General features: G+C 44.2%; 1 protein-coding gene across 1 annotated transcript in view; it reads right to left on the bottom strand.

Annotated features, from left to right (window-relative positions):
- Positions 1-15,826, bottom strand: part of LOC147707469 (uncharacterized) — a 385,267-nt gene that overhangs the window by 14,109 nt on the left and 355,332 nt on the right. Inside the window, exons 24-25 of the mRNA XM_086925650.1 lie at positions 2,284-2,319; positions 2,087-2,131 (exon numbers count right to left, since the gene is read on the bottom strand). Of these exons, the coding sequence (XP_086781776.1) occupies positions 2,087-2,131; positions 2,284-2,319 (81 nt within the window). The remainder of the gene's footprint in view (positions 1-2,086; positions 2,132-2,283; positions 2,320-15,826) is intronic.

The raw sequence follows: 15,826 nt of genomic DNA, 5'->3' as shown, positions 1-15,826 counted from the left end.
AGGCACTTTATACCTATATTGCAATGTGCCCAAATAGACTTTTCACGTTAAAAAGAAACAACAACAATAAAGCTTTATACATTATATAGCATGTAGAACGTCATTAAAAGTAACTTGCAAAATTCCAGTATGTGTGGTAAGTTGTTAATTATCGTACCTGACAAATTCCGATTCCCAGTGTACCACATTTTAACAGCTGTAATAACTGGGGCATCTGGGGCATTTTGAACATGATCAGAGCTCTCAATGTTTTTCTCCTCCCTGGAGTATACCCTGTTATTGACTCGTGAGCATACACTACCATGTATATGTAAGAAAAATAGAAGCGGCTCTGGAAATCAACCAACCACACAGCTCTGCTTTCTGGGGCGGTCAGCTTGTGTTACCATTCATGTGGTTCTAATCACTACAATCTACAATTCTGTGGGACAGCTGCAGCGTGTGACGTGTGTTTGATTGCCTCAGATACCTGACGTTGACAGATGCTTTCGAGGGGCCTCATTTATGAGGCCTTGCGTCAGTTTTGCGCTGCTTATGCGTCACTTTTTGTGACACATCGGCGGCGTAAAACATGCGCCTTGTTGCGCCATATTTAAAAAGTGACGCATCTAGGTAGATGCGTCACTTTTTAAACCCCTGCGCCACATTATACCTGCGTCAGGTATAATGTATGCAGAGGGGCGTTCCCCCGCAAAAAGCCTCGTAATAGTGACGCAGTGAAATCTATGAGATTTCACTGCGTCACTTTTAGGACGCTGTTGCGTCAAAATCTTGCGCCTGCCTCACAGCAGGCGTAAGACTGACGCAAGCCCTTTCACATGGGGCTTTCCCCATGTGAAAGGACGCATTGCTGGATTTGCGTCACATTTGTGACACACTACAGCAATGCGTCACTTTTGCGCTTACAGATACGTCAGAAATACTGACGTATCTGTAACTCCTTGCGACATAATGCGTCATACATTAAATATGATGCATCATTGGTGTCGCAAGGAGTGCGCAGTGAAAAGTGACGCATCGCTGTTTTCACGCAGCGATGCGTCACTTTTCATAAATAAGGCCCGAGGTGCTTGTCTTTTTTTTAGAGTACTCGGTTGTCTTGTGAAATACCCCAGACAGTCCACTTAATTAATTACTAAGTCAGGAGAAGATTATTGGAAAATATAGCAAATATTTAATAAGATTTGAGTATTTATTTCATTTGAAATTATGTATCGATCATGTGCCATTTCACAGCACAATCCAACACATGCAGGAAGAGGAAAGTAATATTTAGCAGGTGGGAGGTCAAGGTTCAAATGGATTAGTACACAGTTGCTTCCTTCACAGGTTAGGCGGAAGTGGGGTAGTAGGAAGAGGTGAAATGTGTTTTCAGTCCTAATCTCTACAGCCAGCTGGTGGCTAATGCGGTGGAGATAATATTGGCAGACGTGTCATTTGGTGACAGTCTCCATTACTGCCCTTATCTGAATCAGGTCCCTGGAGAAAATTAGGTATTGAGTAATGGTTATCAATGTATAACCATCCTTTCAAGTTGATGCTACGCTGCAAACTGTTGATATAATCACAAATGTCCCCTCTTTCCAAAATGTTTGTTTTTAAGGTTTTCAGAAAGCCATGCTAGGTTTCTGCCTAGAAAGAACTCATTTAGTTGAGAAAAAGGCAGACGAGGAGGGGGTTTGGAGAAGCTAGCACTTTCCAAGATAGATAGAAGCTTTCTAAAGAGACAAGGCTTCCATTGAGTAAAACGCCAATTTAGGAAGAAACATTGAGATGAGGAATGAGTAGCCGGCATCAACTATAAGTTTTGATTCAGAAATATATATGCGTGCTGGCATGAATTAGCCTTTCATACTTGAAGACCATTTGTAAAGGCCAAAGCCACCAGTTGTAATTCCCATCATTTGTTTTAAGCAGTTTGCAAAAATGCATAACAATGCACTCTATAGCATGCCTACGCTGTCAAGGATGTAGTGCAGAATTTATCCTTCACTATTCCAGAATTACGTTCTAAACACTTCCCGCGCAGTAGCATATGAGTTACAAAAAAACAAAAAAAGAGGTGAAAATAAATGGCACTACGTACACGCTCTCCTTTGGGGCCTCTGTCTCCGGGTTTACCTGGAATACCCTGAAAGGAAAACAGAGGATAGCTGAACGCTTTATATATCTGCTCAGATTGAAGGGTGCATTAATAAAACATCGCGAGGATGAGATAAAGAGACCTCGACATCGCTTACTGTCTTCTGTGGCAAATCACCCATGCAAAAATAAATGTCTTACCTGCGCACCCGGCAGTCCATCTTTTCCATGTATTCCCTATCAGAGACAGAAAGGAAGGTTTCAAGTCAGCATGGCTGCCAGGACGCAAGCAGCAATCATTGCAGTACAGTACTGAAAGGGTGATGGAGGCGACAGCCCTGAAGAAAAAGGTACAGTACACCAAGACGGACCATGAGGCGACTGCCCAAAACGTGAAAAGATGAATCAAACCAAATTTCGTAGTAATAGACACACCATGACAGCAATAAACGGCATAATTAAACGAAAAGTGTGACTGTCCCCTGTGCGAATGGCGGGAAATAGAAGACTGAAGGTCAGTGGAATTTAAAATGTACCCACAACGTTTTCAAAAGTTTACAAGCTTTTCTTTATGCAAACAATTGACAAATGATGCCTACACTTTGATACGTTTTTGTGGAAGTATATTTCCATTAGTATTTCACAGGTGAAAACGTATTTTGCAGGGGTGGAGTTGCACATCCTATACCTTTACAGAATGTTATTGCAATTATTGGACAAACTGATTTTGCATACATGATTTTGTTTTACGCTAACGCTAACACCAAACTGAACTTTAATATAAAGACTTTAAGATCCAAACTAAAGTGGGCCATTTTGCAGGAACGCTGTCATTGTCTGTTATTTGTATAAAGGTACTAAAGTTTCTTTATGGGCAGATGCAGTGGGTAACCGAGCTGGTCTGGTGTATCAGGCACACTGCCCTAGGATCAAGTCAAATGCATACAAAACACTGCCACTACTATTTTATTTTATAACCTTAGAGCCCAATGTAGCGGGATAGACCAGCCATTGAGAGGGCCTTTAACAAGGGAGCGGACCTTTAATGGCTGGTAGTGGCCGTTACGGAGAGCTCTAATGCTATTAGAACAGTCCACCTCTAGAGGGCAGAATGTTCTAATTTGTAAAATAATTAGCTAGAGCAGAGTGGGGTTATATCCCTCAGGCTTCGAGAGGCCTTTGTTCACAGCAACAGCTGTGAAATGAAAAAAGCATTTTGAATGTTTCTCTCCGGACTTCAACCAGCCATTAGAAAGCTGGAGTCCTACATTGATTTCAATGGAGTGCTCAACATTCCAATGTTCTAATAATGTTTATTTCTCTGGAGGAAGAAATATCTGTTGCTGTTATAGTAATGTTGATGAGAGGCTGGCGGTGAGGTTGATATGCCCTCCTTTATTTTTTTGTCAAGATATTTTTCCAAATATTTGGCTAGTGAATCACATAGTTCTTAGGAGTGAGTGACTTTGGAGGAAGATGCATTCTGAGTTCTGCATTTCAGTAACTATCTTGTGAAGCTCCTATGATGTCCAGGTGGCTTCTGAAATGTATTTGGAACAGTGGAGTAGTTTAGCCTTTAATGAGAGCTGAATGATGTACTAGGTTGCCATTATGGGTATAAATATTTTGTCAGAGTCTTTCCAACTTTTTTTGTTTTTAGAGGTTTTATTCAGTTGGCTTCCTGGTGGCAAACGGTATTAAAGGCAGTCTAGAATGGGAAAAAGCTACCAAGGATAGAGATGGAAAAATCAAGATTCGTCCAGGGTCTTGCAGTTATTTTCGATTTTATGGAGGAAGCATTTGTTACTGGCAACAAGATAGAAAGGCTGAGTTAAATTACATGATGACAGGTTCAGATGACGGCTTGTTTGTTCTGTCAGTGATGCGAATACTCCATCAAGTGTATGCTCAGCTTTTTAAGTAGGACGGAGTTCTGTTGAACTTGTTTAAGCGTATCTTGGTAAAAGAGCAGATTATTTCGCATAAAACTGTTTGTGGTTTGTTTTAAAGTCTCCTGGTATTCAAAGGTGGGGATGGATTAATGTGATCACGAAGACAAAGTGCAGGAATGGGTCATTGAATGTAGGATTGAATGGGGGAGGTCAGGAAATAAGGAATAAGAATGTGAAAGCTGATGATGAGACACATCGTGAAAGTAGATATATGCATTCTGGGGCAGTGTAATCCTGTCTGAATAAGGGAGGTAGAGAGGTTTGTAGACTAGGGGCCTCATTTATGAAAAGTGACGCATCGCTGCGTGAAAACAGCGATGCGTCACTTTTCACTGCGCACTCCTTGCGACACCAATGATGCGTCATATTTATTGTATGACGCATCATGTCGCAAGGACTTACAGATACGTCAGTATTTCTGACGTATCTGTAAGCGCAAAAGTGACGCATTGCTGGAGTGTGTCACAAAAGTGACGCAACTCCAGCAATGCGTCCTTTCACATGGGGAAAGCCCCATGTGAAAGGGCTTGCGTCAGTCTTACGCCTGCTGTGAGGCAGGCGCAAGATTTTGACGCAACAGCATCCTAAAAGTGACGCAGTGAAATCTCATAGATTTCACTGCGTCACTATTACGAGGCTTTTTGCGGGGGAACGCCCCCTCTGCATACATTATACCTGATGCAGGTATAATGTGGCGCAGGGGTATAAAAAGTGACGCATCTACCTAGATGCGTCACTTTTTAAATTTGGGGGAACAAGGCGCATATTTTATGCCGCTGGTGCCTCACAAAAAGTGACGCACCAGCGGCGAAAAACTGACGCAAGGCCTCATAAATAAGGGCCAATGTGTTTTCCCTCTGTTTTTTCTAGTTTCTGATAAATATTTAGTAACCTGCTGTAAAGGCTTCACTGGTGCAACCTCATCACTTACGTTTCAGTGATGAAGAACAGGTCAAGGATTGAGGTTGATATTAGACCTTCACTCAGTAGTTGTTGTTTGAGCCTGCTAGGAAGGTACATAGGTTGCTCATATAGTGTGGTCTCAAGTCTGTGCTGTTATAGCTCAGCTTGCAGGACCACTTGTCTGTTATGTGTCAGTTCACTGATGGTTTCGAATGCTTAAATTTGAAATCTCTTAATATATCTGGAATAGCAGGACCTCAACTTTTAGGAACAGTTCAGTTGAGGTTTACCCAGAGTTTCACTCGTATTTCAAAATTAGTGTAAACTCCGGTGAGCAAGTTCCAGAAACACTTTTGATGTTGGATAATGAAAACTCGGGTCAAGGACAAAAGAACCTCATCTTCCAGTAATGGAGGATGTACAAAAAAAGCAGTTTGAAAGTGCATGCATGCATACTGAATCAATTGTGCATTGTGCACGTGAGCTGCAGTGAGTTCAATCTCCTGACAAAACCAGAAGGCATGCTCTTACAAGAAGAATGGGCCTCGCTAACCCCACGCCAAGGGTAGGCAAGAGATGGGATCTCGGCAAATACTTGATAACTCAAAAGTATTGTAGACTAAAATCATATCAGTGAGCACCGACACGGCATGGATTACCTAGGCAGAATTCACTTTTTTCCGGTGCACCGTGTCCATTTTGTCTCGCTCTGAAGCTGTATTAGGAAAGCACATACCTTGCCGGTGCTAATTGGTGCCAGCATACTTTACACACACACTGCTTATAAAAAAATATTTATTGGTACATAAGTGCACGTTTTTACTGTGTTGCACTCCGGCATTCAAGTAATGATTTGCGTGTCAAAACCAGACCTTTAAGGCATTGATTTAATTCACATTTTGCACTGGGTTTGCTTAATGAAATGAAATGAAATTAAATTAAATGAAATTAAAAGAATTTTTATTAAGCGCGGCTGCTGCCCTGAGGCGTCCAGGCGCTAAAGCGACGCAAACCATCACAATTTAAAAAAAAAAATGTATTTCCTTTCCAGCGCAAAACTTGGTTTGCGCCAAAAATTGTCTAAAAGTGATGCACAGTAGCGCAAAGAGCTGCTTTGCGTCAGTTAGCATCAAGTGGGTGTTGCATGGGCACTTATCCTTTTTGAGACAAAACCCTCTCTACCAAAAATATGAGACAGGGTTTGCATAAAAAAGAATGCCTTTTGAAACCAGGCGTTAAAAGTAGAAATGTGTTCATTTCCCCTTTCTTGTCCAACTTTGCATCTGCGGTGCACTGTACAGCACACACACAAAGTAGGAAAAGTTTTAGAAGTTGTCTAGGAACACTTCCAGTACAAAACCTACACTAGACTCACACACACCCTTGCACTATGGCGCAAAGGTGTGCATGTGGTGCACGGCAGGAAAATTCTGCGCCGGTGCTAGGGAAAAGGGGGGAGAGTGCCATTTCTCTGTAGATATGGTGCTTTCCCGCTCCCTCCCTGTCATGCAACGCAGGGCACCATTTTTGACTGGTGCACTGCATTGGGTGCCACTTTAGTAAACCTGCTTCTTAGTACGAGTTACTCAGTAAAATGCCACCTAGTTGGCAACAACATCATTTTTGATTTATATTTCATCTGCAATTATCGTGGCATTAGTAAGCACTGGATAAAAATATGGTAAATCACTATCACTTTACCCTTTATTCCAGAAAAAAAAGCACCACATAGTGCACTTTTTCATGGTAGCCCTTTATCATTTATAGTGCCTGAAGCCCGAATATTTGCACGATGACCAGGAAAAGTCCTGTAGTAGATGTGGTGTGACTTTCTTTGCATCTCAACACGCCTGTCTTTAATTGAAACAAAAATGTATCCAGAAGACTCGAAATGTACCCTGCTCATAAAGGAAACTTGTGTTGAGGAAATGTCAGTGCGCCCTGACAGCCCAGCGTGTGTTTGTAGAAAGAGACAGGCAGGCTGCAGGCGAGGCGGGAACAAAGCACACAGCACGCAGGCCCTGATGCAAGAGTGGATCGATTTCATTCTGTCAGATGCAGAGTGTCCTGCTTCCTTCCTTCTCTGTCCTGCTTGACCTTCCAACGTGTTGAACAAGCTGGGAAGTAAAAGTCTGGACGTATATTCAGCGGCCTCGCCGATGATGACCAGTCATGTCGTACGAGATCAATAAAAACATGTCAGACGGCAGCACGCTTTATGCAGCATGACATTGGGTGACATCACGTCTTTTGTCTAACGTTAATTCATTAGCTTGAATTTGTTTAGGGCAGGGATGTGCAAGGTCTTAGAGAACTTTTCAAAAGAAATCCACACGTTTCTCTGACTTTATCCATTCATGCACGTGGTTTGCGGGCTAGAGTCAGAGCTTGGCAGTTAGTCATAAATAATAAAAGCTATTCCAAATACAGCTGCAAAGGAAGGAAATACTGCAAAGAGGGGGAGACAATAGGCATCATTTAAGAACCTTTTGTCCAATTTAAGGAATGAAAGGGCTGTATTTATTTTCGCAGATTCCCATTCCTAAATGCAAAAAAAAAAATCAAAATGTGCATATTTTTGCAAACATCAATTCCCCTTACTTGGATCAGGACACGTTGAATTGTAAGGCATTAGGGTACGTGCTGGTCGTTATTGAAGGCGGTAGGTTGACCTTGCAAGCTCAGTTGAACATTCCAAAAGGTTTAACTTAGTGGATTTTCACAAATGTTTTACATGACGTTTCCCACCGAGAAGCACACAGAAGTCTAATCCTGCAGAAGGTAGCAGTAAGCGTATTTCCAAAGTGGCGAAAAACATGTTTTACAAAAAGTATGAAACATATTGTGGACTGGTTTCAAGCCCAGTTCGAGCTGGGAGGGTAAGGGTTAGGATGTTAGGTGCTTACTCCTAGATATCGGCAAATGTCATGGATTTCCAAAAGTATCTCTGTGGAATTCGGTGTACTCCCAAGAATGAGTAAATTTTAGGGCAAACATGGACTTCATTCGAATGTTCATAACTTGCTATTATTTTTTCACGAAGGGGCTCCATATTCTAGGGGGAAACAGGTGGTGGCAAATAAGATTCAAACCTTTTCTTGAAATATATACATATTCATAACACCCAGGCATAATTTAACTATTCACAAAAAGGATATTATTATAGTTCCATTTACACAGCACAGGACCCGACATTGATATATCAGTGGCAGTCTTGCGTCTGATTCAGCTAGTCGAGAAGTGCTCTCTGTAGTGTAAATCAGAATGATAATATCTTCGGTGAACATGCCACTGTCAATGAGCTGTGGGTGAATGTTCTTGGTGTTTGATGCGCACCGTCAATGAGCTGTGGGTGAATGTTCTTGGTGTTTGATGCGCACCGTCAATGAACTGTGGGTGAATGTTATTGGTGTTTGATGGGCACCGTCAATGAGCTGTGGGTGAATGTTCTTGGTGTTTGATGCGCACCGTCAATGAGCTGTGGGTGAATGTTCTTGCTGTTTGATGCGCACCGTCAATGAGCTGTGGGTGAATGTTCTTGGTGTTTGATGCTCACCGTCAATGAGCTGTGGGTGAATGTTCTTGGTGTTTGATGCGCACCGTCAATGAGCTGTGGGTGAATGTTCTTGGTGTTTGATGCGTTCTGTCAATGAGCTGTGGGCGAATGTTCTTGATGTTTGATGCGCGCAGTCAATGAGCTGTGGGTGAATGTTCTTGGTGTTTGATGCATTCCGTCAATGAGCTGTGGGTGAATATTCTTGGTGTTTGATGTGCACCGTCAATGAGCTGTGGTTAAATGTTCCTGGTGTTTGATGCACACCATCAATGAGCTGTGGGTGAATATTCTTGGTGTTTGATGCGCGCAGTCAATGAGCTGTGGGTGAATGTTCTTGGTGTTTGATGCATTCCGTCAATGAGCTGTGGGTGAATATTCTTGGTGTTTGATGTGCACCGTCAATGAGCTGTGGGTGAATGTTCCTGGTGTTTGATGCGCACCGTCAATGAGATGTGGGTGAATCTTCTTAGTGTTTGATGCGCACCGTCAATGAGCTGTGGGTGAATGTTCTTAGTGTTTGATGCGCACCGTCAATGAGCTGTGGGTGAATATTCTTGGTGGTTGATGTGCACCGTCAATGAGCTGTGGGTGAATGTTCTTGGTGCTTGATGCGCACCGTCAATGAGCTGTGGGTGAATGTTCTTGGTGTTTGATGCGTACCGTCAATGAGCTGTGGGTGAATATTCTTGGTATTTGATGTGCACCGTCAATGAGCTGTGGGTGAATGTTCCTGGTGTTTGATGCGCACTGTCAATGAGCTGTGGGTGAATGTTCTTGGTGCTTGATGCGTACCGTCAATGAGCTGTGGGTGAATGTTCTTAGTGTTTGATGCGCACCGTCAATGAGCTGTGGGTGAATATTCCTGGTGTTTGATGTGCACCATCAATGAGCTGTGGGTGAATGTTATTGGTGTTTGATGCACACCGTCAATGAGCTGTGGGTGAATGTTCTTGGTGCTTGATGCGCACCGTCAATGAGCTGTGGATGAATGTTCTTGGTGTTTGGTGCACACCGTCAATGAGTTGTGGGTGAATGTTCTTGGTGTCTGATGCGCACTGTCAATGAGCTGTGGGTGAATGTTCTTGGTGCTTGATGCGCACCGTCAATGAGCTGTGGGTGAATGTTCTTAGTGTTTGATGCACACCGTCAATGAGCTTTGGGTGAATGTTCTTGTTGCTTGATGAGCACCGTCAATGAGCTGTGGGTGAATATTCTTGGTGTTTGATGCACACCGTCAAAGTGCTGTGGGTGAATGTTCTTGGTGTTTGATGCACACTGTCAATGAGCTTTGGGTGAATGTTCTTGGTGTTTGATGTGTGAGACTAGAGGGTGGTACCGAATTAGCAACACAACTTCTAGCATAGTATGTATATTCTTTACCTAGCAGTTCAGGTGTGTAAGTGGAGAAAACAACTTGGGAAAGATGTGCTTACTGTGGGGGAAGGGAGAAGGTGACAGAATCAGTTCATGGGGAAATAGGTTGGGTTCTTGAGGAGAGTGTGTGAAAGGTAGTGCCCTGCCTTTTTTTAGTTTCTTAGTGTGAAATGTGTACTTTCCAGGAAAACGTTGATATTGGCCTCGAAAGAGATTAGTAAAACGTTCCCAATTAACTTCTATCCTGACCCACCCACAGCATAGCTAGCCAGGTACTGAGACAATAGGACACACACAATGATTCCTTATCCTGATTTTCATCATGCACTGGGATATCTGCAGAGTCTGCACAATGTACTTCTGTTCTGACTGGGGTAAAGCACTGGAATCCAAATTTAGAAATATCCTATGGCCTCTTAAAAAGTAGCTCTACACATGCCTGTAGCTTGCATCTGAGTAATGAGGCATCCACAAAGTTCTCCACACAACTCTCAAATTTGCTTCTGGAAGAGGTGTGCCAGATTCAGGATGTCTCCAAAGCTCCAATAAGGCACTTCTGAACTTACTTACATAATGCACTGGACTCCTTCTAGCAAAACATTGACCCAGTCCTCAAAATATATCTCTGTGCTCCTCCATACTGTGTATAGGTTCATCAGAACAGAGACATCCATACAATACTAGAACTGGGCCTTCTGATGACTAAAGCAAATATTGTGCCCAGTGCTTAATTTATACCAGTGTTTGCAAGTAATGGGGACCTAAGCTCCTTTTGGGGGGCCAGGCCTTATTTTTCTTCAACAAAGTTTGACACAGAGCAAGAGTGAGAAAGCAGGAATGAGAAAAAGAAAGAGGATGAGAAAGATCAGATTACAGTGATAAAAAAGGAGAGATGAAAAATAATTGCAATAAGATGATAAAGAGACACTTTGACACTGATTCTGAGGTTGCTGGCACCCAGGTGCTTTTTTATAGCAGTAGATACATAATATAACAATGAGATACATTATTTATCGGGTGCAATTAACAGCACCTGCTACTAGTGTTAGAAATGGGGGTCTCTAGTTGGCAGTGCCTTGCACCCTGTCCAAGTAGGATCCCTTCCTTCTAGTCAGGGTAAGGGAGTCACACACCCAAATAATATCCCTGCTCACCCCCTTGGTAGATTGGCATGAGCAGTCAGACTTATCTCAGAGGTAATGTGTAAAGCATTTGCACACGACACACACAGTAGCACAGTGAAAACACTACAACTGGACACCACAACATTTTAGAATAATAAAGTGTCTTTATCTAAATCAAACAAGACCAAAATGAAAAAAATCCAACATACACAACTCAAAAAGCGACTTTTAAATGGTTTCAAGAAATTATGTCCATAGAAATCTATTGATGCAGGGATTTTACACAAAGTACCTCAAATGCATCGAACTCCACAAGGAAAAACAGCCGCAGAGGAGGGAAGGGTAGGAAAACACAGTGATGCGTTGGTTCCTGAGTCCACAGGGAGGTGATGCGTCAGTTCTGCTGCATGCAGCAGAATTGTTGTATTGAATCCGGACTGTAGGGAGAATCGAAGAGTCCAAATCCAAGATAGTTCTGGTCTGTGGGTGATGTATCTGATAAACTTGGCACTCAAGTGATAATAGTGGAAATCCAGCCATGCTGGAGGTAGATGCAGCGGTGGCAAGCAGGTGCTGCGTCGATTTCTTCAGCCACTGTCACACAATGCATCAATTCTTTCAGACAACCAGCAGGGCCTGCGTCGGAGTCAGTGCGGGGGTCTCGCACTTTAAAGACATGTGGAACTGGACTCGGGTTGCAGTGGTTTCTTCGGCCACTGATAGGTGCTTTATCGATTTCTTTGGCTGCACAACAGTGTTGAAAATAAATTTACCCCGGACGGCTGTGCTGTGTTGGACAAACAGGCACTGGATATTGATTTTGATGGTTTCAAGCAGGTCTTTGCAGCAGGAACAACCTCCAAGGACCCAGAACTGGATTTGGAAACACAAGGCAGGTCAGAACGCCCAGCAGTGGAGTTCAGGGATGCTGCAGATGAAGTCTTTGCTGCCACCGAGACTTCTTAACAGGAGGCAAGCACACATAAGCCCTTGGAGAAACTTCACAAGCAGGAATCACAGCAAAAGTTCATTCCTTTTCCTTTTCAAAGCAGAAGCAGCACTGGCCAAGCCAGAAAAGCAGCATACACCAAATGGGCAGTACTCCTCTCACAGCACTTCAGCTCTTCTCATTGGCAGAGGTTCCTCTTGATGTAGAAGTGTTCTAAAAGTCAGGGGTTTTAAGTCCAATACTTAGACACTGGTTGGCCTTTGAAGTAGTCATTCTTCACAGGATTATTTTTGTGGTGAACAAGTTCTTGCCTTGCCGGGACTTGTGTCCATACCCACTCCTGGGGGTGGAGACAGCATTGTGAGAGGCCAGGCACAGTTCTATTCAGGTGCAGTTGACAGCTTCTTCCACAAGTCTAGTTTTGGGAGGCCCATCAGTCTGGCGATTGGCCATAAGGATTTGCCGGTGATATCGCAACTCCCCTTGTGTAACTATCTAGAGGGAATGCACAAACATGCGCCTATGAGTCTAAACCAGATGTTCATTACACAGGCATGCAGAGACACAGGACGGTTAAACAAGGAAATGCCCACTTTCTAAAAGTGCCACTATCAAGTACAATTTAAAAAACACCTTGACTAAAAGATGTGTTTTTGAATTCTTAGCTCAGAGAGCCCAAACTTCAAATCTCTAGGTGTTCCTAATAGAAAGTTACACTTGCAAAATGTTAGAAGGCAGCTCCAATAATAGCCTATGGGAGAGACAGGTCTGGCAATAGTGAAAAACAAAATTGGCAGTATTTCACTATCAGGACATGTAAAACACAACAGTGCATGGCCTATCTTTCACATACACTGCACCCTGCACATGGGGGTACCATTGCATACCTTAGGGATGCCTTACATTTAGTAAAAGGGAACCTTAGGGCCTGGCAAGTGGGTGCACTTCCCAGGTCAACACACCAGTTTACTACGGCCCTCAAAGACACTGCAATAGCAGGCCTGAGACAAGTTTACAGGGTGACTCGTGGGCGGCACAACCAGTGTTGCAGGCCCACTAGCAGCATTTGATGTACAGGCCCTGGACACACACAGCACAATTTACTAGGGACTTACCAGTAAATCAAATATGACAATCATGTATATCCAATCAGAATCACAATTTACACAGAGAACATATGCACTATAGCACTGATTAGCAGTAGTAAAGCATCCAGAGCCCTAAAGCGAACACCCCTTCTGGGTGATATGCAAAATCCTCTGTTCGGATTTTATTGTCTTCCAATGGGCCAGGTGATGTTGGATCTTGCCTCCCACTGGATACCCATAATGGTATAACGGAAAATAAAAGGGGTTTGAAGGCTGTGGCTGTCAGGGGGAGTGGTGGACCAACACAACCTTGGGATGGTGGGCCCAGGTAAGTTGTGGGAACCATGTCACCGTCAGGGCTAGGCACCTTGTTGGCCTTGAAGGCTGGGTGGGAAAGAATGTATCTAATAGCCATGGAAAGGGCGAAAGGCAGACTGGGGTTGGGGAGTAGCCATGAATAGTCCCATGAACCTAGCCAAATCTCTGCTAATCTTATACACCCAGGTGCTCGGTTTGCCTTCTCACCAAAGAGGCGAGACCCATCAAAGGGCATGTCCATGAGCGAACCTTGAATATCCCCTGAGAAGCCAGTGGTTCTCAGGCATGCGTGGCATATCAGTGCAACAGACAATTAAATCACTATGCCCAGCGAGTCAGTCATGTCTAGCCCAAATCTGATGGTGAATTTTGGCTGCATCTCACTCACCAGCAATTGCTTTAGAAAGTATGGCTCTGGCTTCTTCTGAGACCATGGGCAGCACTTGCACAACCAAATCCTGCACAGAGTGTGGATTTCGGCCCAAAAATATGCCTGGATGTGAAATTCTGCCCTGCTCGTAGAGTTTGCTGAGTTTTTCCCACTCCATGCTCTGTGTTATGAAAAATGTTGCTCAGCATAGCAGAGTGGAGTTTTTTCCTCGCTCGCCCATGTTAAGCGAGCAAGGAAAATCTTACTCCAGACCACCTCCCAATGATATTTCTCAACAGGGGCGATCGCGGATGGCAGCAACTGCTCGCAGTGAAAAACCTTCCTTTCATATTGAGGAAGCTGCCTCTTGAGTAGAACATCTACTTGAGCGGTAGAAAGAAGCAGCGTCCTCTTTCGCTGCGCGTGGTGCCATTTGCACTAGTTTTCCTGTGTCAAACAGCCAGCATTAAAAATCAGGACAAACGGAGTGACCCAACGCACTCCTCGTAGGGCAGTGGAAATTTTTGGTGGAACTCCACGAATCAGCACAAGCCTACCCAAAAGGCATGCAATGTTTACCGGTTGCAGTGCTAGGTTGGCAGAGGAGAAAATCCTCTTTTCAAAGGAATCAAGCTTTTTGGATTCCCACTCCACTGGTGTAGAAGGGAACATGCAGAGGTTGATTCTGGAACCAGAGGCTTGAACCGCCGAGCTCTCTGAGATGGGGTGCTGGATAAGGAAAACTGCGGTCCCCAAGAGAAGGGTGATGGCAGGGGGTAAATGTCCTGTGCACAGGAGCCCCTGTAAAGAGCGCGGGCCAGGCCCTAAGGAGTACATTTGTAAGGGCTTCATTGAATGGGAGTAAGGGCTCTGGAGGGGTGTCTGCCGGCTGAATACCCTCTGTAAAGAAATTCGTGTTTACTGCCAATGTGAGCAGCTGAAGGTACAGGACCTCAGCTGCCCTCCACACCACCACTGTAAATGAGGCACCCTCCTCCAAAACCACAGTAGGGGGATAGACCAGGCCAGTGTTGAGTAAGGTGTTCAGATTACTGGTATCTGCAAGAACCTCACACCAGTTGTCATCTGTATCAACCAAACTCTGACCCCTCCCAATAGTCACCTTCTCCAGACCTGTCTCAGAAAAAGGCACTGTCTCAGATTCCAAAGGCATGGTACCAGTTGGTGCAGGAGTTGGACGATGCCCATCCGGCTCCATGTTAGAGCTGGGTATAACAATGGGGCCTGCAGTGTTGTAAGGCATGTACAGGTGCCAAAGGAGGTCACATCACAGTCTCATGTGTGGTGCCACTCTGGAGCCAGCACTTGCTAAGCGATGCATAGATTACCAGCTCTCTCCGTCAGGTCTGATGACTTGGGCTGGTGCAGAGAAGTCGAAGAGAGCTTCCACTATTTACACTTCTTCTTTTATTAGGACTTAACTGACAACTGGGATTGAGACAAAGACCATCGGAAGCAGTTCCATAAGAAGTCCTGGGACCTTCTCCGTGACCAGAATCGAGTAGTCTGATGGCGGTAGGTTGAGGGACTGTTCCCTCAGTGCCTTGAGGTTCATGGTGGGGCAATCCTCGCAGGTCTTATGGTCGTGGTCCCGCTCCAGACAGCAGAAGCAAACCAGATGCAGTTCTGTCACAGACATCTGCCGGTGACAGGCACCTCATGGTTTAAATCCTGTGGGCTTCTTGGGAGACATTCTTAGTACACCAAGAGATGCAATTCTAAAAACGGGCCTTGACAAAAGTTGAGAAAAGTCAGTCAGAAATTGACTGGGGGCAGCTCTCTCTGGAACAGCGCTGACTTGCACAGAAAGAAAAGAACTGATGTGAGAGCACAGGGTAGCACCTATATAGACACTACTCATGTCATATCTCGCATGGACGATGCCGACCCAGAGCCAAACGAGCCACCTACTGGTATGCAGAGGCACTGTTTCAACCTTTCCAGATCCAGTCTGATGCCTGGGGAATATTCAAAGGGAAGGAATTTGTGGTTTAAAATCTCTAGCAGATTTTTGAAAAGGCACTGACTGCACACAGATCATAGAAATATGTACGAGATAAGACAGAATTACTGAAGCCAGAGGCACATG

The sequence above is a fragment of the Lissotriton vulgaris genome, chromosome 6 (genome assembly GCF_964263255.1).
Source record: "Lissotriton vulgaris chromosome 6, aLisVul1.2, whole genome shotgun sequence".
In the NCBI taxonomy this organism is placed as follows: Eukaryota; Metazoa; Chordata; class Amphibia; order Caudata; family Salamandridae; genus Lissotriton; species Lissotriton vulgaris.
The sequence above is the reverse complement of the archived record's forward strand: the minus strand, read 5'-3'. Positions and strand labels throughout refer to the sequence as shown.